Source organism: Podarcis filfolensis (genome assembly GCF_964270895.1).
Source record: "Podarcis filfolensis genome assembly, chromosome: 16".
In the NCBI taxonomy this organism is placed as follows: domain Eukaryota; kingdom Metazoa; phylum Chordata; class Lepidosauria; order Squamata; family Lacertidae; genus Podarcis; species Podarcis filfolensis.
This window is the reverse complement of record NC_139620.1, coordinates 11398604-11423326: the sequence shown is the minus strand read 5'-3', so window position 1 is coordinate 11423326 and position 24723 is coordinate 11398604. Positions and strand designations below refer to the sequence as shown.

Here is a 24723-nt window from a genome sequence, read left to right as displayed (position 1 = left end):
TCAGTGGAGGCTGGTCTGTTAGGGCAAGTGCCGCACTTACCCCATTGATCTCAGTCTGCCCTCACCCAACCCCCACCTGCCTGCTTTCCTGCCTACAACCAGTCTGGGATGGGGGTGGCCCTGCCTCTCAGCTTCCTCCTTCTCAGTCTCTGTGTGGTCTTTGTAGAAATCAGCAGGAAGGGCAAAACTAGAATTAGGTGGCTGTGCCTGTGATTGGCTCTGGCTATGCCTCCTGCTTCTGCCCCACCAGCCAATGGGCACCAGCCACCGCTGAGAGATGGCTCAAATGAAAGACCGCCATGGGAGGCAGCTGAGTGACATCAAGGTGACACAAGCAGCGGGCCAAGCACAGCACAATTGATTTTACTGTGCTTTCTTCTTTCTATTATATAGATATATTTTGATGCTTGTTGTATCCCACCTTTCCTCCAAGGAGCTCAAGGCAGCGTACTTGGGCCTCCCCATTTTGTCTGCACAACAACTTTGCGAGGTAGGTTAGGCTGAGAGACAGTGACTGGTCCAAGGTCACCCAGTGAGCTTCATGACTGAGTGGGGATATGAACCTTGATTTTTCTTCCAGATCATAATCCAACAACTACACCATGTTTAGAAGCTGGGGTTTTTTTTCCTTTTTGTTTTTTAAATGGAATATGGATCAAATAGGCCTAGGGCTGTCATGTCTCCAGTAGAAGCTCAGAAGGCACTGGGGCTTTTCTGGTGCCCTGTATGGCAGCTTAGTCCTCACTCGTAGGAACCAACTCCTAGGAGCTGAGGGATCTTCGGCAGCCTCAGTAAAATATTTGAGGGGACCTGGCCCCCTCAAAGTTGATGAGGATTGCCATTCAAATGGTGTCCGTGCACCACATCACGTGATCAATTATGCACATGATCAATATTGGGCCCCCCAATATTTTATTCAAGTTGGCAACCCTGCTCTCACTCATTATTAGCAAAAAGCAAAATTTTAAAAAGTTAAGAGAAAATGGGGGGTAAGGGGTGGAAATGGCAGAAGAATAGTTTGCTTTGGCACAGATTTATCCACTTGATTTTGTTTTCTTAGGTAAGTCACTATGTATATGCAGCACAGCTTGGGAGCTTAAAGGAGGAGGAGGGGATCAGAATAAGAAGCTGTGCATCTTAGGGGCTGGTACCTACCTGGTGTGGTCATCCACACTGTATTCTTCTGTCAGGTTTTTCCACTCACTCAGGATTTGGGTGTCCTGAGGAAATAACATGTTTGGCGAGTGAGATAGATGCACGCTGAGGGCAGGAACTTCAAGCTCCACCCCACAACCACTATCCCAAACAGGAAGGAAGGCAGGAAGTGGCCTTATAACTGCTCTGACCTTCTGCATGCAAAGCAGATGTCCTGCCACTGAGCTTCCACTCTGTACAACCCAAAAGTCCCTCCCCCTGTAAGAGAAAACAACCTCCATATATCTGACAAGAGGAGGCCACCACTCTTTAATACCAGCTCACAAGGGAATTCACTTTGTCCCTTAAGCGCTCGTGCCCTGAGCTGGGGTGGGTGGGGAGAAGGATGAATCAATGGAGATTGGTTGGGATGGGCTCACCACGTACATTTAAATGCTCCACGCCTCCGACCTGGATCCCAGAGACACCTTCCTCCAGCCAGAACGTAATTGCTTCCTGAGGGATGGAAAGGGAAAAAACAGGACAAGACAAGCAGTTAGTCCTCAAGGGTCACTAAAAAAGATCCCAAATCCTGTTGTGTTGGTTGATTCCTCCCTCTCAGCCCCTGCTAATTAGCCTTCGGTGAATTTAGTTTTATTTAGGTTATAAGGAAATACGCCCACCTGCTATAAGGAACGAGTGTTGATTCACATTAAGGAGGCCATTGCTCAGACCATGCAGGCTGCTATTTCAGCCTACCTTACAGGATTGTTGCAAGGCCAGGAATGCTATGTGCACTGCCCCAAGTTGCTTGAGAGATGGGTATATGTGACCAATTACAGGTTTGTTTAGTTTTTAAATTCGATCTAAAGTATTTAGACTCAAACCAGTTAGCTCTGTTGGTCAGAGCGTGGTGCTGATAATGCCAAGGTCGCAGGTTCAAACCCTTTATGGGCCACCTGCATAGTCCTGCATTGCAGGGGGTTGGACTAGATGACCCTTGGGGTCCCTTCCAACGCTACAATTCTATGATGTTTAATGTTTGGTGCTTTACTGCGGTTTTATATCATTTGTTGGAAGCCACCCAGAGTGGCAGCAGAGTGGGTTGCCCCAGTCTGGGCGGCACATTAATATAATAAAATAATAATAATAATAATAATAATAATTCTATAAATCAGATGGGGGGAACCTTAGACCTGGGGGGTGGGCAAGCAAGCAGCAACTCTCCTCACCTGTGATACCCAGGCACAGGTGTAAAGAAATTCCTCCCCATCACCACCCAAAAAAGGTGGCAACTTTAAGATCTTCCCAATGCTCCACTGTGTGCTTTTCCTCCCTCACCTTCATTTTGTCCTGCAAATCCTTGTTAAGACTGAACTCCTGGCTGAACCAAGGCGACTGGCTGCGATAGTTGGGGGTCAGATCCAAAACCACCTTCAAGCCTGAAAGAGAGAGGCAAGGCACATCACAAGTCAGAAAGGTGACGCCTAGAACTTCTGCAGAGACCTCTTGCCGGCACTGCAGCAAGAGATATAAGAGCAAGATCCTGGCTGATGGATCAGGCCAAAGCCCAGCATCCTGTTGTCACAGTGGCCAAACAGATTCCTTAACAGGAATCCACCAAGCAGGATTTGAGCACCCCTCCTCCCTTGTGATTCCCAGGAACTGGCATTCAGAGGCAGAGCAATGGCTAGTAGCCATTGTGGTTACGCTTGGCCCTTACTTTTTTTCTTCGCCACCTGCAGGACTTCCCGGAACTCATCCAGCGTCCCATATCTTTTGTCGATGTCCTTGAGGTTGGTTCCGGCCTGGTCGTTTTCAGGATTGACGTGGAGAGGCCCAATCACCAAACCTTTCACTTTGAGTTTACTTAAATAATCAATTTGTTGCTTCAGACCTGGAGAGACAGGAAGAAAGCAAAGGTGTTATTGGGGGGGGGGGAATAAAGGTTGGGCTGCCAGTGCAGCAAGAGAGTTGATCCCCTGCTCAGTTCTAGCTCCAGAGATGATGTAGGTCAGCCAGCAGAGTTAAAAGCCCAACTATGGCCACAGACTTAACAAGCCGAGTTTGGAGGATCAAATCCTGACTTTACAAGCCAGAATGTGCACACGCACTGTGGCTTCTTGGCACGAATTTTGCCCCTCCTTTTGGAGGCAGGAACCATAGTTTCCTGTTACATCCAAACTGGGAAACATTGGCTTACACAAATCATAGCTTGTTTGGAAGACACTAGCCACAGTTCCCAGTTTGCACAGAGCAAGGAAGCCATGCTTAAGTGAAGTTTCTCAGTTTGCTTCCCAGTCTGCAACAGAGCACAGCAGTTGTGTGCGACGGAAACATAATGAGTAAATAAATAAATCCAGCAGAGCCTTCCAGCCCTCAGTGCTGTAAACTTGAAAATTACATGAGCCAATAGTTTATACAATGGTTTCCCAAGTCCTCCTTAGTGTTAATTTGGAACTTTCTGTTGTTAAGATTTAAGAGGCCAGGGAATTTAACAGGGCTGAGGAGGAGGACTGTTAGAGGCATTATAGAGGACTACTGGGAGACCCGGGTTCAAATTATTACTGTGCCATGGAGTTTAGTGGGTGGCCAGGCAGTCCCTCAGTCTAACATACCTCACAGGGAAGCAGTGAGGGTAAACTTGAAGAAGAGAAAAAGACATGTATGCTACCGTAAGAGTGATGGATTGAGACCCTGGGAGAACAGGGTAAATTCCCACTCAGGAATGGGACTCAGTGGGTGACCTTGAGGGGCCAGTCGCAGTGTCTCTGCCTAAGCTACCTCACAGATTTGTTGTGTTGATAAAAACAGAAACCAGAGAAAGAATGCATGCCACCCTGAGGGCCTTGAAAATGGCTCTCATATCTCTTCTCAGTCTCCTCTTTACCAGACTAAACACGCCCAATTCCCTCAACTGTTCCTAATAAGGCTTGTTTCCAGACCCTTGATCATCTTGGTTGCCCTCCTCTGCACATGCTCCAGCTTGCTAATATCATCCTTAAACTGTGGTGCCCAGAACTGGACACAGTACTCCAGGTGTGGTCTGGCCACGGCAGAGCAGAATGGTACCATTATTTGGTTTAATTGGTGTTTTTTTTGTTCTTATTTTTATATTGTCATTTTATGTTGTGAACTGCCCTGAGATCTACAGATGAAGGACAATAAACTTTGGTAATAATAATAATAATAATGAATAATCTAAATGTAATAAGAAGTCTGCTCCCAGCCCAGTTTTGCTTATTTATTCTATTATATTTATTATAAATCACCTTAATTAATAACTAGCCTGGGAACAAACTTCCAATGTTGTGAGGGAGAAAATAAACCCTTCCTGAGCTTTGGATGCCCCCCAACCCCCAAATGCACTTAGAGCTGAGCAAATAAGGACACAGGTTCACACAACCAGCCACGAGGCTCCATCTGTCTGATCTCAAGAGGAAGCAGGGCCAGAGTGAGACAGCGGAGGAAAGGAAGTGGAGCCCTGCAAATCGTTTACCCAGCCAGCCGCCTCCGTGCTGAGTCAGCGTCCCGCTGACGTCAGGAACTGATGAAACAAAGGCCAGTGGTTGCTTCAAAGCCGGATAGAACCGGCTGCTTGGCACAGGGAAGTCTGGCTGGTACCAGTCTGTGGATGGGCAGCCAGCAATGGGGAAGGTGGGGGTGGAGAGGCAGCTGCTAATCACATGTACTCAGAGCACGGCTGAGCTCAGCAAGAAAAGCCCAATAGGGAGATCCTGAACTGCCCAGGAGGCGATTTTCAGAGCCATAGAAGCCTCATTGCGGGACTTGCCTGCAATGACCTTAGCCAGCAACTCTGCATTGAAAAATAGTCCTTTTGACTGCAGTGGAGAGGAATAGGCAGGGTGCCTTAAGGGCAGGCAAGAATAGGTCCCGGGTTATTTTCCAGGAACCTTCTCAAGTTTTGTTTACAGCAGATCAGTTACTTCTGAGCAACACCACCCTGTTAACTAGCTTGGAGGGCAGATATTCATGATGCACCCCCCCTCCCAGGCATTCAAGGCTGTTGAGTGAAAAGGGAAGAGTCCTTGACTGGCATTCACACAAGCACTGTGCCCACTAATTACATCACATTACTACTAGGAAGTCTGGACCTGCAAGTCCGCAATAAATTTTCCAAGAAGGTGGGGGGGGGATCAGGTTAGTTTCTGAACACACAAAAATAGTGCTCATACTTGTTGTCTCACGTCTCGGGTTGTACAAATGCTAGATACTTGCTCTTTTTTTGGAAAGTTGGGAATTTGGAAACAATGGTATCTCAACCACCTGAGCTGTTCCGATGCTGAGCCACAACCCTTCAAATAGAGTGTCCTTAAGAGCATAGGAAGCCGGCTGCTACTGAGTCAGACCACTGGGTCTATCCAGCTTAGTGCTGTCTACACTGACTGGCAGCAGCTTCCCAGAGGTCTCTCCCAGCCCTACCTGGAGATGCTGGGGATTGAACCAGAGCCCTTATGAGTGCAAGGCTTTTATTCCTGAGCCGCTGCCCTCTCCTGCAATGGAATAGCTAGGACTTGTGGGGAGGAGAGACCCCCAGGCCCCGCCTTGCAGCACCCACCTGCCAGGTCGCCCACGTTGTCGTCCCCAGAGTCCTGGAACCCTGCCACGTCCTGGATGCGGTAGATGCCGCCTTTCTGCCACCACTCCTGCTTGGGCAGGTCCTTGCAGCGGGGGGCCTGGACGATGATGACGACGGCCCCCGCCAGCATGCCCAGCCAGCCCAGCCAGAAGAGGATGAGGAGCGCCCAGCGGGTGCGCACCCACGTGGGGGTGCCGGCCACTTTGAGCAGCTCTTCCTTGGAGAGCCCAGTGAACTTGGCCACCATGGCGCTTTCCTCCTCCTCCTCCTCGGCCACCTTCACCTTCACGACCCCGTTCTTCTCGCCCAGGCTGCCCGGCGAGCTGGCCAGCGGGGAAGAGGCGTTCATGGGTTGCTTCTCGGTCTCCATCTCGTTGAGCTCCACGTCTTTCATGTCGAGCTCCGTGTCGGGGGTTACACCTGGGGAGGTCATGGTGCCACCTGGGGGAAAGGAAGCAGGCGGTTTGGAAGCGAGAGGGGGGGAGCAGAGGGAGCCCCCTTAGTTCACAAGGCCTTTCTGGGGGGAAAGGCTCTTCTTGACCCAACACACCCGTCTTCCACAGAGACCAGCTTGCCTCTGGGCTACCCTTCCTGCATGCATCCAACTGAGGGTTCATCAAAGGCTTGGCCTCCAAACCTATCCTTGGTGCCTGTGCCCGGGGGTTGGACACCGAAAGCCCATCTAGCTTCCCAGCAGCCACAAGGAACAGCTGCACAGAAAACCTTTCAGCAGGCTCAAACCCTAGAACCTCTCATTTTAGAAATTTCAGACAAAGTCCATTTTTAAACCTCCGTCCCTCCAAAAACTGCCTATCTTCCTGGATACTAGTAACCCCCCCTTACAGAGCCCTCTTTAGGAATACCCCCTTATGTATGCCAGAGACTAGACCCCCCCCAAAAAAAACCCCTCAGCAGCAGTCACTATGCCACCCCTATTAGATCCCTGGGGCCATTAACCCCAAATACATTACCCTCCCTATTATAAGAGGTGAAATTCACACGCTCTCTAATGGCAACCCTATGGAGAGGGGAAGGGGGATTTTGAACAGAAAGCTCCCTTTACCGAGGCGTTGCGCTGCCCCCCCCCCGGACCCTATCCACCATCCCCCCCCCCTCCCCGTAATCCAGATCTTCTCTTCTGCCTTTATCCGCTTTCTGGATACCAACTTTAGGAGGTGTATCTAGCGCGTAGAAGCGGGTTGTAAAATCAGGGGAATGGGGAGCGAGCCCAGCAGGTGGGGTCTCTCCAATCTCTACCTGGAACGATCCGGAACTTGGCTCCTCGAGGAAATCCGGTTCGATCCGATTCTGAGCAAAGCCTCGCCGGCCGGCAGCTAAAATAGGCTCGGAGCCTCCGCCCCCGTCCCGCCCTCCCGGCTCCCCCCAGGCCGGCGCTTAAGGTGGAACGGAGCTTGCCTCGCCAACCTCACGATGGCGAAGGCGTTTGAGTACGTATCATCATCATCACCACCCCGCAACAAAAAATTGGGACAACAAGTCCATCTTTCTCTCCCTTTGCCTCTAAGAACAGCCAGCCAAATGCTTTTGGGGACTCACGAGAGGCATAGAAGTGCATGGCAGCCCACCTCACTGTTTGTCCCAGCCAGTCAACTGCTAACTGAGGTATACTGCCTTTGAACCTGGAGGTTCCATCTAAGCTTTCATGCTCATGAGAACCGAAGGGTTGCTTTGCAGGAGGAGACAGCCAACAGGGATGCTGCTAGGCTGGAGATTATCAAACTGTGGTCCATGGACAACCAGCAACCAGTGAGCTTCATGCTGGTGATCCACAGCGTTTCTGTGGATTCCCGATTGAAGATGAGAGACAGTACGTCCATCCTGTTCAATATCCGTGTTGATTTTTTATTTTGTGGGGGGGGTTTTTGCTTCTTTTGTTTCTTATACCATTTATTTCACTGTATCGCAATGTTTCCATGAGATTCAAACTTTAATACAGCAAAATGCAATATGCAAGAAAGAAAAAGACGGTTGTAAGTTTAGGAGGTCACTCTTGGATGGTTGGTGGCCCTGATTGCCTCTCATGGCATCAAATTCCAAATTAACTATGAGCTGAAATCCTTTCATCTGTTATTCAGCTTTATTGGCTATCCCTGAGCTGGGTACACATTGTGTCTTTAAAGCACATTCGGGGCACATTCTTTCCCTCAAAGAATTCTGGGCATGGTAGTTCACCCCTCACAGAGTTAAAATTCCCAGCAACACTTAACAAGCTACATTGCCTATAATTCCATGAGGGGAGAGATGAGTTTTCAATGTGCTGTGAAGCAGTGGCGTAGCGTGGGGGGTGCAGGGGAGGCCGGGCGCACCGGGCGCAACATCTGGGGGTTAGATTTAGGGGCGCAAATCCACGGGTTAGGGGGCGCAAATTACTTGCCTTGCCCTGGGTGCTGACAACCCACGCTACGCCACTGCTGTGAAGATATTCTGTGTACGCAGCCTTAGAGTTATGAGGGGAAAAGTGACGCAGAGAGAGAAAGACAGACTTCCCCCATTTACTTTCTCCACACCAAGCACCCACTTATAATACCTCTAACATGTGCCACTGGCACATTAACCTTCCTTCTCAACTAAAATGCCCTTGAAGTTTCCTCAAGGAGGGGTTGCTCCAACCCCCTTTATCACTTTTCTTGTCCTTTTATGAACTTTTTTTCCATCTGAGAGCTGCATAGGCCTGCAGGCTTCGCATCCCAGATCGAGGACCTTCTATCAATTGTTAAAAGGAAGGAAGTCAATAAGTAACAAAAATTAAACAATTAAAGTAAGAAAATAACTTCCCAGCCAGTTTCTCATCATTCAACGCCCCCTTCTTAAGTGCTGCTCAGGCAAGGCAAAAGTGGGAAGAGGAAAGTGGGGGCAATTTTCAGATCCTTCCTTGCTATACAATTTCAGCTCCAAGACAGAACTGTACCAGAAATGAAGAGGGCGGGAGTCAGTGTCAGACTCTGAGCCTCTGTGGCGGCATCTGTGGGGAGATCAAAGGTGTAGACATCCGCCTTGGGACAATTGCAAGAAGCAACTGATTATTCCCTGCCTTAAATTGGGTGCTTTCAAGTGCAAACAATGTTCCTTTGAGGAGTGGGCAGCAGGCATGAAATCGTGCAGGGATCCTGTGCAACACAGAGGCTAGAACACAGAGGTTGTCAATGTGGGGCCTGTGGGCACACGAGGCACCCACAGAGGCCTCTCCTGGAGTATCTGCCATGCTGAAATTAGGCTTGAAAGAAGACTCCTGCTGCATTTATCCTGATTTGTTGCAGGTGAATGTAAGCCTGGCTGCTGGATCAAGAGAATAACCCATTTATTCCAGTATCCTGTTGTCACAGAAACCAGTCAGATTCCTAGGGGAGATTAGATGAAGGTAGCTGTTTAATCAGCATTCATCCTGATTTGCTTGTGGGGAGGTTATTTTATTTATTCATTTTATGTTAAAGCATTTAGAAACTGCTGAATATTCTTTAAAACCTCTAAGGTGAGACCCATATGTTGCAGATATTAGTACAAATTTTGAATGCTATTTTTGTGATATACAAACGGCATGAGAAGACTTGGTCTCTTTATTTGTATCATTTATTTTTCCTATGATCCTTGCTAATTAAAGCCAACAAAAAGCTATTTAAAAACCCTCTAAGGTTAGACGACTGTTGTGCCAAAGCAAAGTTTATACCACACACTTTTGAGTGCATTTCCCCTTTCCTTATCACAAAAAACGATTTTGTGTTGCAAGACTTTCCAATCAACTATAATTGTGCAACATGAATTTGGTGACATGTGACTGAATCCCACCTGAAAATAACAACCATCTATAATCCATGCATAATCTCTTTATCTTGTCTCTCCCAAGCACAATTGCCTTTTCCTCCCTTCCCGAAAATAAGAAAAGAAAGCCCCAAACATCTTATCATTTCTTTACAGTGCTTACTTAGCTTGTCATAAATTGTGCAGGCTCAGCGCGGCCTCAGCTGATCTTGGAATTCCTTTGGTAGGAAGAAAAAATAGATTTTTTCCCCAGCAAGAAGCCAGCAGCTCCAGAGTCTTCCACCTTAACCTGCATCTCCTGACTCAGCAAAACTTGCCAAAGCTCCAGTCCTCCTCTCTCTCTCTTTCCTCTTTCCCTCCCTTCCCCCCATCCCAGTGTTCATTGCTAGGGCAGTAAACAACTCTCAGACAAGCCAAGACTGAAAGCAGACTTTGGCTCTTTTAACCTGACCTCCCTCTCCCCTCAAGCTAAGTGGATTTTGTGCCCGCTGCCAAAACATCCTAACACCTAAAGGGGGGGGTGTTTGTCAGTGCTCCACCCACACAAGACATTTTGTACATCTAACAGACCTGCATATATTTGTGAAGGGTTAAAGGTAAAGGGACCCTGACCGTTAGGTCCAGTTGCGGACGACTCTGGGGTTGTGGCCCTCATCTCGCTTTATTGGCCGAGGGAGCCGGCGTACAGCTTCCGAGTCATGTGGCCAGCATGACTAAGCCGCTTCTGGCGAACCAGAGCAGCGCACGGAAATGCCGTTTACCTTCCCGCCGGAGCGGTACCTATTTTTCTACTTGCACTTTGACATGCTTTCGAACTGCTAGGTTGGCAGGAGCAGGGACCGAGCAACGGGAGCTCACCCCGTCGCGGGGATTCGAACCGCCAACCTTCTGGTTGGCAAGTCCTAGGCTTTGTGGTTTAACCCACAGCACCACCCGTGTCCCTTTGTGAAGGGTTGGTGGACCCAAAAAGCCCAGCAAGAGGGGATTCAGTAACCCTGTGAGGTAGCTTAGGCTGAGAGACAAATGACTGGCCCAAGTGGGTGATTTGAACCCTGGTCTCCCACTGCGTGTCACTCACGCGTGTTGTGGGGCATGCTGACGTGTTGTGCTGATGCTCCGAGGCATGTATACATGCTGCCGCAGAACACTGGTGGGCCCCGGCCCCTTCAGTGAAAATTTGGGGGGCCTCGGCCCCCACATAGATGGTCCCCTGACTGGCATCATGGACCAAGGCATGTCTAGGTAGTAATCAGTTGGCCTGGAATAGCACTTCCATGCCCCAACATTATATAGTATAAAAAATAGCTGTTGTATTTGTATTTTGTACGCACATGCTGCCTATAGTATTGCTCATCTTTTAGGAGAGTGGATTGGCTTTCTGAATATCTTACTGGATGCACATTTTATGGATTTTGTATTTAGGTTTTTAATGTTTGCTTGTTTTAAATTTCTGTGTTATCCAGTTCAGTCACTTTAAAACGTCCTTTTGTATAAAGTGACTAATAATAATAATAATAAATAGGGACTTCCGGGGGGGGGGATTTCTGGAAGGCGCTGGTTCATCCTGGATCTTCGGCAAGCAACAATTTTGGAGTTTTTTCTAACTAAAAAAAGCTGGTTTTACTTTTTGAAATATGGCAACCCTGAATAAATAATAATAATACATGTCTGATTTATTTGTCAGCTCCACATTGTTGGAAAGCAAGGTATAAGTCTCAACTACTTATACTACTTAAATAAATATAAACATTCTAGCCAGTTGGGCTTGTCAACCCAAGGGAGGAACCATCTGACCTCAATATCTTATTTCTAGAGGACCTGGGCAAAGAATGCTGGCAGAATGGAATCTCCTCTTTTTTCCTTAGCAATTTTCTCCCAACTCCTGAAGGGCACTCATTCCTGAGCACCCTCTCTCCCAAGGCTCTTAAACTCCAACCGTTCATTCCTCTTTTGATTTCCATCAAATACCTGTCCAACATTTGGGTCAGGCTTCCATCACGTTCAGGCTTGTGTTCAGCCCAGGGCTGGAGGAGGAGGAGGAGAGGTGGGAGGAAGCCTCAACAGGGGTGAGGCTGCCCCAGAGCTAAGTAAGGGATCCACGTGCTTCTCACCCCACGTTGCTGGGAAGGAGGCCGGCCTGCAGGCCAGATCTTGTAGCCTCTATAAAGGCCTGGGCTCCGAGCCAGCTTTGAATCCCAGATCTGAAATCCCATCGGAGCAGTCAGGCATCTCAAAGCAGGGATAAAGCAAGGCACACATAACAATTAATGTCCTTTTTCTGGTTGCCCTTTTCAGGGCCTAGCAGCTATTAGAGCCGGATTAACCATGATGCTATGTGGGGCCTCACTGTGTGGGGCAGGGCACTGCTTTGATTTAAATATCTGGATTTTACTAAAGGTCTAACAGCATCCATTTTGTTTATGGCACTGAACTTGTTGGAAACACAGCTAAAAGATGGTCGCCCTTTTAAAAGATGCTCCTGCCCCTGTGTCTTTTACAGCAAACTGGTACGTGGAAGCTATGTGGTTAGCCACACTTAGGGCAGGGGTTTAGGGGACCTTTGACTCACCAGATGTTGAACTGTGTCTCTGTGTCCCCGGCCATTGGCCACGTTTGCTAGGAGTGTTAGGAGTGCTAGGAGTTGCGGTTTAGCAACTCCTGAAAGGCCAAAGGAACTTAGGGAAACCTGAGGTGGCCCTCCAGACCTCTCTATCTGGCCCTTGGGACTCTCTGCAGGCCTCACACCAGCCCTGCCTTGCACCCTCTTTGGGTGTTCTTGCCTGGCTGCAATGCAACTCTATTAATGCTTCTTGCCAATATGGACAATTGTGTGTGGGTGCAGAAACTAGCCCACCATACAAAGGTCAAATTCTCATTCATTGCTCTCCTCACTTTTGCTTTCTGCCACTGGCCTGTGGCCCCTAGGTGGCTGCCTAGATGGGAATGTGGCCCCTAGGCTGAAGAAGACTCCCTGTGCCTGACTTAGGGAAATTTCAGTCATCTTACAAAGCAGATGAAGGAGCTCTGCAAAAAGAGACAGTAATCCTACCTGATGCACAGAATTCCTGGTGACCCTATTTTTCCCTGCGTTAAATGCTGTCCTCCCCCAGTGTGTTTACACCATACAATCTTCCTCCCCGAATTCCCAGAATCCTTCCTCCTCCTCCTGTTGTTGTTGTGCCGCTCAATGTTATTCGGAACAAGCAGAAAGGCTGGGTCCTTGCCAGGCTGCGAAAAATAAAGCGGTATGTTATTGCCGCATGTTTATCTGCTTCTCTAATGGACGGTGGTGCACACTCCTGTTGCGTGATCCTGCCGAGACTCACTCGAGTTCACACAGATAAAGGCACTCTTGGCCAGAGAGCAACATGAGTCCTCTCTCTCTCTCCCCCCTCCGTCACCCCCCTACGGTTCAAAAAGAGCTGAATGCTTTGGCCACAGACCAGTCCACTGAGCTGAAATGGCTTGAAAAATGCTTGCAGTTGTAAACAAACTTTGAACTTTTTATCTGTGTCAGAGATGTTACCTTCCCAGCCGCGTTTGCCCCAGAAAGGCAAATGAGCTCCCTCACTTTGGCAACAACATTGCAGTTAGAAAACCTCACAGCCTCCCACTGTTTTGTAACCACCGTGGCTGGTTATTCCAGCACAGGAATCCAGCAGAGAATCCCAGGCAGTAAGATCAGGCTCTCAAATCAGTTCTCATGCTTCTGCAGCCCCACCTTGCCAAGTGTGGGGAATCAGTACTGCAGAATGCAACCTCCTGAATTAAGAAACTCCAAGATTCTAGTCCTTAAGAATATGTACAATGATAGGCCCAAAACTATACTGAGTTCAGATAAATCGCTGAGTACGATTTCTAATGGTCAAAGAGCAGGGCCATAATTCCCAGCATCCTTCTTCCCCCTTCTTGGGCCAACCCCGGAACTCAAGGTCCTTGGGTGCAGAACTTTGTTTGGCAGCAATACAGGGCTTAAACTTTGGCCCCTGTTACTGCAGGACGGGAAGGAAAGGGAAAGAGTATCAACTGCTCTTAAACAGCAGAGTGTATGAGTTGAATAATGCTCAAGAGGCTTTGGTTCAAATTCCAGCCTGGTTTGCATTGAAGTTGCATATACACCATACAGCAGCAAACACCCCCTCACAATAATCCTAGGAACTTGATATTTTATCTGTCAGAGTTACAATACCCAACAAACTAGTTCCCAGGATTCTTGAGGGAGGTGTGTGCTTTACACGTATGGTGTGTACATAGCCTCAGTCTGTCCTGCATGCCCCCTTGGAACCACATCTGTCACAGTCACTTAGATCTTGCCTGCGCTATACATTTAAGGCAGAATCATATCAATTTAAACAGTCATGGCTTCCCCAAAGTATTCTGGGAACTGTAGTCTGTTAAGGGTACTATTAGGAAGCCCCTATTCTCCTCACAGAGCTACAATTGTCAGAGTTCCCTGGGAAGAGAGATTGATAGTTAAACCACTACAGTACTGGCAGCTCTTTGAGGGGAGGAAGGGTCTCCTAAGACTACTCTCAGTACTCTTAACAAACTACAGTTCCCAGGATTCTTTGGGAGAAGCAGTACCTGTATAAAGTAGTATGATACTGCTTTAAACACATTGTGCAGATGAGGCCTTAGTGTACCACTAAGTCAGCTGTGCTGTAGAGGCTGCGAATCACACTCAGGGCGGGCCTAGTGCCAGGGAAGCAAGCAATCCGAGAACCGGCTGTGCCGCCAAAATGCTCTAGTTCTCAGAATCAAAACAATAATAAAAACCCAGAACAGATGTGACATTTCCCTCCTCTCCCCGTGCAGTCAAGGCTTAGAAATACAGTCACAGACACCCAAGGAATGGAAATATGGGGGTTGGTCATCGGTCCCACTTTGTTGCAGGCCTCTATCTGAAGATCACCCCCTTGATTGACAAATAGTCAATCAACCACCTGGCTAGCTTCAAGGTGCTGGGTTTGGTGTGTAAAGCCCTAAACAGCTTGGGGCCAGGATACCTGAAGGATGGTCTCACCTTTTTCAGCCAGAGCATGCCAGGCACTTCTCAGGTGGGTGCCATTGCAGGCTGGTGCTCCCCCCCACCATGTTTCTTGCCTTTACAGTGGTACCTCGGGTTAAGTACTTAATTCGTTCCGGAGGTCCGTTCTTAACCTGAAACTGTTCTTAACCTGAAGCACCACTTTAGCTAATGGGGCCTCCTGCTGCTGCCACGCTGCCGGAGCCCGATTTCTGTTCTTATCCTGAAGCAAAGTTCTTAACCTGAAGCACTATTTCTGGGTTGGCGGAGTGTGTAACCTGAAGCGTCTGTAACCTGAAGTGTATGTAACCCGAGGTACCACTGTATGTACTTCTGAGAAGCCCCAAATGAACATTTAAAGCCAAAATGGAAGTTGGCCCGCATATGAGTCTCTACACTTTTTAAAATATGACTCCACCTAGCTCTTAGCCTCTCCTAGCCATGATTGCTCAAGCTACAGCACGGGGCCAATTTGTATTTCCTTTTCTGTCCCCATGTAGTAGCAGTGTCGGCCTTTAAGCTTTCCAGCCAGGCCCCTACTGTTGCACATGCGCACGTTTGCACGAGGGCCCTTCCAAGCTGCCCTGGCCACCTGCCTGAATCTAAAAGAATGAGGGAGGCAGGGGCGCATTTATTTTGTTATGTACTGAAGTTCTCACCCTGGGCCAGCAGGGGGAAACTGTAGATAGCTATGCAAATAAGGGATCGAAAGTGACGTTCAGTGATTGGATAGTTTTAGAAAATTGTTACAGTTACATTGTACTGGAGCTCTATATAAGCAGGCTGACTGAACCCTTCAGTTCAGTTCTGTCCTGGCCTGTGAATAAACAAGAGCTGTTTGAAGAATCGCTGTGTCGTCTGATATGTTCATCCACAACTTAACATATTTGACCTGCACCAGAACTAGGGGTGACCCCCAAACCAGCTAGGGAGACAGCTTGCAGTAGTTTTTAGCATTCCGTGAGTGGTGAACATGGTTGTTGTCAAACCTGCATGTGTTCAGGGCTGCCCTGAGTCACCTAGCCACTTGTTGTGACAACTTCATGGTGAGTTCTAGCACCATTTTTCCTGGAAAAAAGCACTGGTCTCACTGCCTATCCAACTAACCACTGCACTCCGCAGGTGAGGGCCTCCTGCAGATACCATATTATCAAAAGGTTGATGCCACACAATGTAAAAATCTGGCTTTTAGTATCATGACAACCACCCTATGGGTGCCCCTCTTGTTAAATATTAGACAGACACCTGCTGAAGACCTTCCTCTTCCAATAAGCCTTTTAAGTAGAGGACTTTCCCAGCCTGTAGCCTCATTGGAATTGTTTGCAAGATGTTTGAACTGTTTTCTTGTTTGTGAGTTTGCCACCCTGGGCTCCTCGGGGAAGGAGGGCGGGATATAAATTGAATAAATGATAAATTGAATATATAGTAAAAGGAAGGAGAGCAGGTGCTGGAGGGCCCTTGAAATAGCTCATCAACAGCACCTCAAGAGCTGAGCAAGCAGGCACACACGTTGCTTTATCATAGCTTTTCCCACCATGTTGAGAATTGTATTTCCAAATCCTCCAACATGCTGAGTCCCAAAACTGGGATGCACGTCTTTCTGTCCATGCTCCTGTGTGATTCACATGACCCACATGAGATCACGGAGCCCAAAATACACACTTTTTTCAGGGCTGTGCTTTCACAATGCCTAAAAATGTATGTTTGGGGGCACCATGCGAGGTTGCTGCCCCGAAAAAAGTGCTTTACTGAGTTCTAACACAATGTTGGATTTATGAGACAGCGTTCCAACTTATCACTATCTGTAGCTGATGCTTCTTCAGTTAACATCCACCTTAACTAGGTAAGACCTGTGCCCACTTGGTGGTCTGATCAACCATCCAGTGTATTTTAAGATATGAACATGTATAAGCATATCTTCTCAACATCAGCCTTTGAGCTTTCAAATTTTTAGAAAGAAAGAAATAGCACAGTTCTGAACTCAGTGGTTACACTCAGTGAAGTTTTTAAGGTCCAGTCTGCCATTTTGATTCAAAACGGCACCCAACTGTATCAAAACATAGATGAAAACTGGCTCCTTGATCTCAGGAACCATCACACAAAATTTTGCTGCAATATCTTAAGAAGTGTCTGAATGCATAGCAAACTGATGAACAACTTTTCAAAATATGCTAATTTACTGGTGTTAGGGGTGGATGTCCCAATAACATTTTACGTTGTAATAAAGCATTCAAAATGATTTCTGAGTCGTCTTTCTTGACTCAATTAAGCTATCTCCACTGGTCTCTTGGACAATTAAAAACACGTCAAACTAAGTAAAAACCTGTCCAGGTTAACAGTATTTGCACTTGTTGTAATGAGTAAACAAAATAAATTGGAAAGGAAAGAGAGATGGAAAGATCTGCAAGTTTGAAACTGGACAAACAGAAACCCTATGTTAAAATGAAATCTACAAGTCTTTGGGGTTTCTATGGAGGTCTGGAAATAGCACGGCAATTACTGAGCATGTGTAAAATAAAATAAGAATCAATGGAAATGAGGCTCATTATTTCTTTGGAACGATGTACCGCAAGATCACATCCTTGAGCCAGGTGACCCCATCACGATAAAAAGTGAGGCAGCTGCTCTCAGTGGAAGATTTTGGACTGGTGGTTCTCATACACAAACACTTAACTCAGAGCAGGCTAGGATTACATACTGAATGGACAAGAGTTCAACGAGGGCATCCATCTGGGTGCCTGTCTCGGATGTCAGGATATTCAGTTCCTTGGTACAGACACACTGTACTGGGTCAGATCTTGGCTTATCTGGGTGTATTCCATATGGTGGTAGCTATAAAGGGGCTTCTCTTACCCTATTGCCTGTGATACCTGGGACTGGACCTGGCACCTTCTGAACACAGTTAAGAGCCTGGCAGCTAGATCCTTCCAAAGGCCCATCTAGTCCAGCATCCTGTTCTCACAGTGGCCAAAGGGATGCCCCGATGGGAAGCCCACCAGCAGCACATAAACACAACAGCAACTCTCCCCATTTGTGATTCCCAGCAACTGGTATTCAGAGGCACATCACTGCCCCCAACAGTGGCGAGAGAACATCGCCATCAGGCTTAGTGTCCATTGATAGCCTTATCTTCCATGACTTTGTCTAATCCTTCTTTAAAGCCATCCCAGTTGGTTAGCCATCAGTGCCTCTTGTTGGAGCAAACTTCACAGTCCCAAGGACATGCTGTGTGAAGAAAGTACTTCTTTTTGTTGTCTGTCCCCTGGTTCTGGTATTATGAGGTTTGGGGGTACAGAAACCTTCTCCCGATCCACTTTCTTTACACCATTGTTATCTTAAACCCCCCCTCTATTTTAAACACCTTCTGCATGCAAAACAGTGGCTCTGCCACTAAGCTGCAACCTCTCAAACTTGCCTGGGAGTCTCTTCCCTCCATAGCTCAGGGGCTTTGCAAGGAGAAGATCCCTGGTTCATTCCTGGCATCTTAGAATTAGAAGGCACAACAGAGTGGGGCCAGAGTTCAAGATTCACAGTGCCTGCAAGTGGTAAATTTGTGTCTGGACTGTTCCAGTTCCATAACTCACATTGCCAAATGATCACTCATATCCTAAAAGCAATATTCCCAGCACATTAAAAAACCTAGCACATCAGGGAGGAAGCTAGGCTTACAACCCTTTTCCTTGGTGTACTGGGTTTCTCTTTGCAAGGATTTAGCTCCATTTGTAGAGCATCTGCTTTGCACAATGACATCTCCAGGTCAAGCTGGGAGAGATGCTCTTCCTGAAACCCTGGAGAGCCGCTGCCAGTCAGTGTAGACAGAACTGAGCAAGACAGACCAAGGATTTGAGACAAAATAAGGCAGCTTCTGTGGGACGTGGGTGGCACTGTGGGTTAAACCACAGAGCCTAGGACTTGCTGATCAGAAGGTCGGCGGTTCGAATCCCTGCGACGGGGTGAGCTCCCGTTGCTCAGTCCCTGCTCCTGCCAACCTAGCAGTTCGAAAGCATGTCAAAGTGCAAGTAGAAAAATAGGTACCGCTCCGGTGGGAAGGTAAATGGCATTTCCATGCACTGCTCTGGTTCGCCAGAAGTGGCTTAGTCATGCTGGCCACGTGACCTGGAAGCTGTACACCGGCTCCCTTGGCCAATAAAGTGAGATGAGCGCCGCAACCCCAGAGTCGGCCACGACTGGACCTAATGGTCAGGGGTCCCTTTACCCTTTACCTTTAAGGCAGCTTCTTATGTTTCTTCTCCCTAATCTGAGCAACTTGCATCACCTTGACTGGACCTAAACGCTTTCAGCAAAATGCTTTGGTCGAGGTCAGAGAGACTTGGGACTTTGGCCTAGTGTTAAGGCTAATTCAGCAGTATTCTTCCGCAGCTTCCTAGGGAGGGGCTGCACTGAAACCCCGGAACAATTTAAAATAAAATAAAGGGTCGTTTATTTTGTGGGGTGGGGGAAGGAGAGGAGGGGGTCCAAAAGGCCGGCTCAAGTCAACTGAGCCACCCAAAATGGGAATGTGATGTAGCAGGAAGACGGGAGGGAGTTGCTGCCATTTTCCAGAATGGAAAGGACAGGGAGAAGAAAGAGAAAACATATGGTTCTTAACTTGCATACTGTTTAATCTGGGGTTGGGATCCTCGGGTTTGAAGGCCAAATGCGGCCCTCTAACCCAGTGGCGTAGCGTGGGGGGTGCAGGGGGGGCCGGCCGCACCGGGCGCAACATCTGGGGTTAGGGCAAATCCATGGGTTAGGGGGTGCAAATCCACGGGTTAGGGGGCGCAAATTACTTGCCTTGCCCCGGGTGCTGACAACCCACGCTACGCCACTGCTCTAACCCTATCTGGCCCTTGGAGTGCTCTTCACGCCACACCCCATCTCCAGCTCTGCTTTGCACCCCCTTGAGTGTTTTTGCTTGGCTGAAATATGCCTCTGAACTCTGGCAATGCCTTGCACTTGGCTGAAAGGAGGTAGGGCCATAGCTGGGGGTGGCGAGGTGGGCCCTGCCAGGGGCGCAGGCGATGGGGGCGGGCACAAAACCAGATAAAAATATGTCCATAAATATAAATATTGATTATTGCCTCATAAGAAATGGTTTTAAATAGAGGGTGAATTGAATGGGGGGGGGGGAGTTGGAGGAGAGGCAGAAAGAAGAGCTAATTTGTCCGTGGCTAGGGGGTGCAATTTGGAAGGTTCTGCCGGGGCGCAAGATCACCTAGCTATGGCTCTGGATGGAGGACAGAGATGGGAGCATGCCTGAAGAAGCTAGCCTGTTGTACAAAGCTAACATCTACATTAATTGCTCCAGCCATTTTTGCCTCTGGCCCCAGTCACCACTGCCATGTGGCCCTTGGAAAGTTGCACAGAAGGGAATGCGGTCTTGGGCCTGAAAAAAAGTTCCCCACCCCTGTGCTAAATCAACAAGGTTAGATTGCTTGGCATACGACCCAGGTTCAAATCCTCCACTCAGTCATGCAGCTTACTGGGTGGTCTTGGGCTGGTCTCTCCCTCCCTTCCTCTCACCACCTAACCTACCTCACAGGGGTGTTGTGAAGCTAAAAAGAGACTCGGGGGGGGCGCTGTTTGCTGCTGGAAGCACCTACAAAACCCCTGTCTACTATTTTATGATTTTTTTGAGAAGGGGCAGGAAAAATCCTTATAATTAATAATACTATCAAATTGGGTTTCCTATATATGTTAAGAGAGAAAAAAGAGGGTCATGTGATTAAAAATGGACCCAACATGAAATCCATTGGACAGAGGCCCACAAGGTTATTATTTCGCAAGCCATAAAATGGCTTGAACAAGAGGCTTAATCAACTGCCTCCCCCTGAGCATGCACAGAGTGCCACACTTCTGAGAGTGGGGGTGGGGAGGGGCTTTATTCTATTGTCATTGCTTTTAGAAATTAATGCAAAAAAAACTGGGTGGGGAGCAGAAGAGGAGGCTGTGCTGAGAATGAGAAACGCAAGGTTAGCAGGGGCAGCTAGTAGGCTTCAAAAGCTACTTTCGGAAGCGGCAAACAGTTACCTTGTCTCCCCTCCTTCTCTAGCTCTCTCCTTCCCAGCCGCATGTCCGCAGTCTCACCGCCGCCTAGCTCTCCTTTCCACACGGCAGCCATCTTGATGCCACTAAGACCAACATGTTTCCATGGCAACCAGAGCGGCCAAGGGAGCTTCTGCTCAAGCGGGAAAACAAGACTTGGCAGTGGCTGGTGGGACCACACCGAAATGGAAGAAGACAGGAGACAATTGTCAACTTTGGTTGGTCCCCTCTCCCCACAACACTTGGGGAGGGGGGGCAGACAGAATTTCAGCAGGTGAAATGATCATGGAACGGGAAGGCAGTAACAGAGAATGGGGGTGCAGGAACTTGACTGTTCAGTGTCTATCACATTTCCTCAGAGATAGGGAATCTCAGGGGCAAGGGCCAAGTGCGGCCCTCCAGGCCTCTCTGTCTGGCCCTCAGAATTCTCCCCATGCCACACCTCACCAGCCCCATGAAGGTGTCTGCCTGGCTGGAATGCGGCCTTGAACTCTGATAATGCCTCCTGGTTGTATGGATGGAGGATACAGATAGGTGTGTGTAGAAACTACTTTACTCTAACAAAAGTCAGGTTTACATTCATTGTTCCGTTCACTTTTGCCTCTGCCCCCCCCCCCCAACTACTGGCAAGTGGCCCTCAGAAGGCTGCCCAGAAGGAAATGTGGCCCTTGAGCTGAAAAACGGTTCCCCTCCCTTGTTCTCCCTGTTAAAAAGCACAGGAGCCTCTCCAGAAATAAAAGTGGCAACTCTACAAAGCAGAAATTCAGTGATCTCCAGTTAAGGCAGGATGAGTTCCTGGAGATCAACCAAGCAGCCATCACAACAACCATCATTCTTGCTACCAAGACACAAGCACACATTTCCCACCCCCCTCTGTCATCCCAAAGATTACAGAGGAAAACGTACTATGAATGCAGCTGGGGTGTGTTGGGAGGTACAAAAAACCCCTGCAAAAATCAGGTTGGTGCTTTCTAGATTTTTAACAAACAAGCTAATCAACTCAGGATCCAGGGCAACTCTGTGCACTCTCGGTCTCTCTCGCTCTCTCTCATTCCCCCCCCCCCCCCTCTCTCTCTCCAGATGAGCTTCCATTTACCCCAAAACATCATGCATCAATTGTCTTTTTCAAAGCACAGAAGGGCTAACAAGCCATTTAAGAGCTGCTTCTAGGCCTGGGATCTGTCTGCCGGATGTGGCCAGTCCATCTTTCTCCAACTGCACAACAGCCCAGGATGCAGGATGTGCCCTCTCCTGCGCCTTTTCCCTCTAGCAGTGCTGTGCCTCACAGCTTGCGATAGGCGCCAACAGTGATGTCAAAAAGCTTTGTGTTGGTGATCCGTCCCTGTTTGTCCAAGAGGAAATAGAAGGCTCTCCCCTTAACCTTGAGTGGCATCATTGCCGGCACCTCCGAACGATGGGACATGCAGGAAACATGGCGAAGAGGGACTGTGAAGGACGAGGTCCAGCCCAAGGGGTAATAGGTGGTAAAGGTCACCTCCTGCCCACCTCGGTGCAGCAAGATCCGGCTCACAGAGCGTCGGGAAAAGACAAAACCTGCCGCCAAGATCAGAGAACCTGCAGAGGAACAGAGCAGGATGTCAAGTCGAGCTGAGATAACCTACTGGTCAGGCTACTGCAATGCCTAATATATCCTAAGGCTGCCTTGGAAGATGGTTCAGAAATGGCAGGTGGTTCAGAATTCAGTTGCTGGGTTTCTGACTAGGAAATTTAATCATCATGTACTAGCGTTTCGCCAATGCACATGCTCCTACTCTGGTTTTGGACCCAATTCAAAGAGATTTTGACCTTCAAAGACCTTCATGGCTTAGGACTAAGGCCCAGGTGCTTCTGCCAGCTGAGCTGTGACAGACCTATGTCAAGGAAAAACCTGTTTTGTGGTAGTACCCAACCTGTGCAATTTCCCACAGAAACTGGACTTGCGCCTGCTTTGATACATTTGGGTGCCTGTGTCAAGCTGGTGCCTTAATGGATGTTTCAGACTACAGTTCCCACCTGCCCCAGCCATGGATGTTGGTTCTGATCCTTGGTCCTGGTTATAAGCCTGAGTTGGGCAGGGAGTGTCTTATTTTTATTGGGTTGTATCCGTGTTAATTCTACTCAGAGTAGACCCCATGAAACAAAGGAGCATGACTGAGGCCTCATCTGCACCTTATATTCAAAGCAATATTATGCCACTTTAACAGTCATGGCTTCCTCCAAAAAATTCCATTTGTTAGTGGTGCTGAGAGTTGTTAGGAAACCCCTATTCCCCCCACAGATCTACACTTTCCAGAGTGGCTTAACAATCAATTCTTCTTTCCAGCAAACTCTGGGAATCGTAGTTCTTTGGGGGAGATGGCAGGGGAGGTCTCCTAATTCTCAGTACAGTGGTACCTCGGGTTACATACGCTGCAGGTTACATACGCTTCAGGTTACACACTCTGCTAACCTAGAAATAGTGCTTCAGGTTAAGAACTTTGCTTCAGGATAAGAACAGAAATCGGGCTCCAGCGGCGCGGCGGCAGCAGGAGACCCCATTAGCTAAAGTGGTGCTTCATGTAAAGAACAGTTTCAGGTTAAGTACGGACCTCCGGAATGAATTAAGTTCTTAACCCGAGGTACCACTGTACTATTAACAACTACAATTCCCAGCATTGTTTGGGGGAAGCCATGCCTGTTTAAAGTGGTAATGATGTTGCTCTAAATGTACAGTGCAGATAGGGGCCTTACTTAGAGAAATTAAATTTGATGGATCTATTTGGGGGTAGAACTTAGTTGGCTACAACCCATGGATCTGAAACCCACAATATTACGTTTGGATACATTTTCCTGCTGTGCCCCACATACTATCTGTCACCGACAAGAAGCAAACCTACAATTTCATGAAAGTAAGTCTGCAATTTATATTGTAAACTCCTCGGGGTTAGGGGTCTTTTTTGTTTTGCTTAGAAAAATGCGCAAAGCGCCATGCGCATCGCGGCACATAGCTCAATCGCTAGAGCATGAGACTCTTAATCTTAAGGTCGTGAGCTCAAGCCCCATGCTGGCCAAAACGATTCCTGCATTGCAGGGGGTTGGAATAGATGACCCTCGTGGTCCTTTCCAATTCCACAATTCTATAACAACGAAGAGCAACCAATGCTAATAAGTAACCCCGGAGGAGGAGCGGGCAGAGCGATCCAGCCCTTCCTTACCCACGGTCAGGCAAGACGCAGTGAAACCGAAGCGCCACTTGTTGGAGCTCAACTGTATCGTAGCTCCTCCCGGTAGAGTTGGCAGAGGGCGCTCCCCATGCTGGGGATCCGGCTCTGGCCGGCTCGCCCTAACATCCCGCAAGCCGTGGAAAGCGAAGTGTGCCAGATACGCCCAGAACACGAACTGGCCGGCGCAGAACAGCCCAAGAATACGGAAAAAACGGCCTCGATCGTGCTGGAAAAGCAAGACATCCCTGGGCACATTAGTATCCAACGGGAAGGCGGTCTGCACGCCCCGGGCGCCCCATCGCCGAGGCAGCTCCGCGCCGGGAGCCCTTTGCGCGCCCCAGCTCCAAAAGCGCACGGGGTGTTGTGGATCCGAGCGGCCCCAAAGCCTCCAAACCCCGCAACCTCCAGAGCCCCCACCTGCCAGCCCCCCGATCCGCAGCCCAGCTCGCCATGTGCAGTGCAACATTCTTGAACCGCTTTTGCCAAGGTCAGCTGCAGCCCAAGAGGCTCATGGGAATTGTAGTATTTCTCCCCTCCCTTTTCTTTTTAACCCACTTCCCCTTCTCTACAGTCATTGGCGGATGCTCGTTTCGAGCGCCATCTTTGGGGAGGGCAGCCTTAGCTTCCGGTCAGTTACCAAAACTGGCAAGGCTGAGGAAGTGCACACAATACCTTGAAAGCACACACAGTACTTTCCCTCAGAGAATTGTCAAATTGTGAAGAGTGCGGTTTGTGGAGCGCCAGGAGCTGCAACAATCATTTTAAAAAGATACCACATGTGTCGTGTACAGAGAATAGGTGACAAAGATGGAGAGGGATCTAGAGACCGTAAGTGGAAAGGTTGAATAAATTAGGTCTGTTCAACCTGGATGTCAGATTAAGAGTTGATGAAACCTGAAGAGCTATTGTAGAGGCCAGGGTGAGTAAAAAGGTAGTCA

At 48.4% G+C, this 24723-nt stretch overlaps 2 protein-coding genes across 6 annotated transcripts in view; both read right to left on the bottom strand.

Annotated features, from left to right (window-relative positions):
* The window catches only part of SLC3A2 (solute carrier family 3 member 2), a 25554-nt gene extending 4863 nt beyond the window's left edge, over positions 1 to 20691 (bottom strand). The window contains exons 1-7 of one of the 5 annotated variants that reach the window (XM_083591234.1): positions 20568 to 20674; positions 9675 to 9729; positions 5714 to 6175; positions 2858 to 3031; positions 2476 to 2576; positions 1582 to 1650; positions 1156 to 1220 (exon numbers count right to left, since the gene is read on the bottom strand). In XM_083591234.1, coding sequence (XP_083447360.1) covers positions 1156 to 1220; positions 1582 to 1650; positions 2476 to 2576; positions 2858 to 3031; positions 5714 to 6167 — 863 coding nt within the window. In that variant the 5' untranslated portion in view covers positions 6168 to 6175; positions 9675 to 9729; positions 20568 to 20674. Of the gene's footprint in view, positions 1 to 1155; positions 1221 to 1581; positions 1651 to 2475; positions 2577 to 2857; positions 3032 to 5713; positions 6176 to 6901; positions 7113 to 9674; positions 9922 to 20567 lie in introns of those variants that run through there. The other 4 variants (XM_083591232.1, XM_083591235.1, XM_083591233.1 and 1 more) reach the window with 4 other exon arrangements.
* TMEM223 (transmembrane protein 223) lies at positions 17074 to 24723 on the bottom strand. The gene is made up of 5 exons (XM_083591562.1): positions 23777 to 24723; positions 19567 to 22157; positions 19367 to 19426; positions 18773 to 19204; positions 17074 to 18402 (listed from the first exon to the last, which is right to left on the bottom strand). Exons 1-2 carry the CDS (start codon positions 24249 to 24251, stop codon positions 21865 to 21867), a joined length of 768 nt encoding a protein of 255 aa, XP_083447688.1. The 5' UTR covers positions 24252 to 24723; the 3' UTR covers positions 17074 to 18402; positions 18773 to 19204; positions 19367 to 19426; positions 19567 to 21864.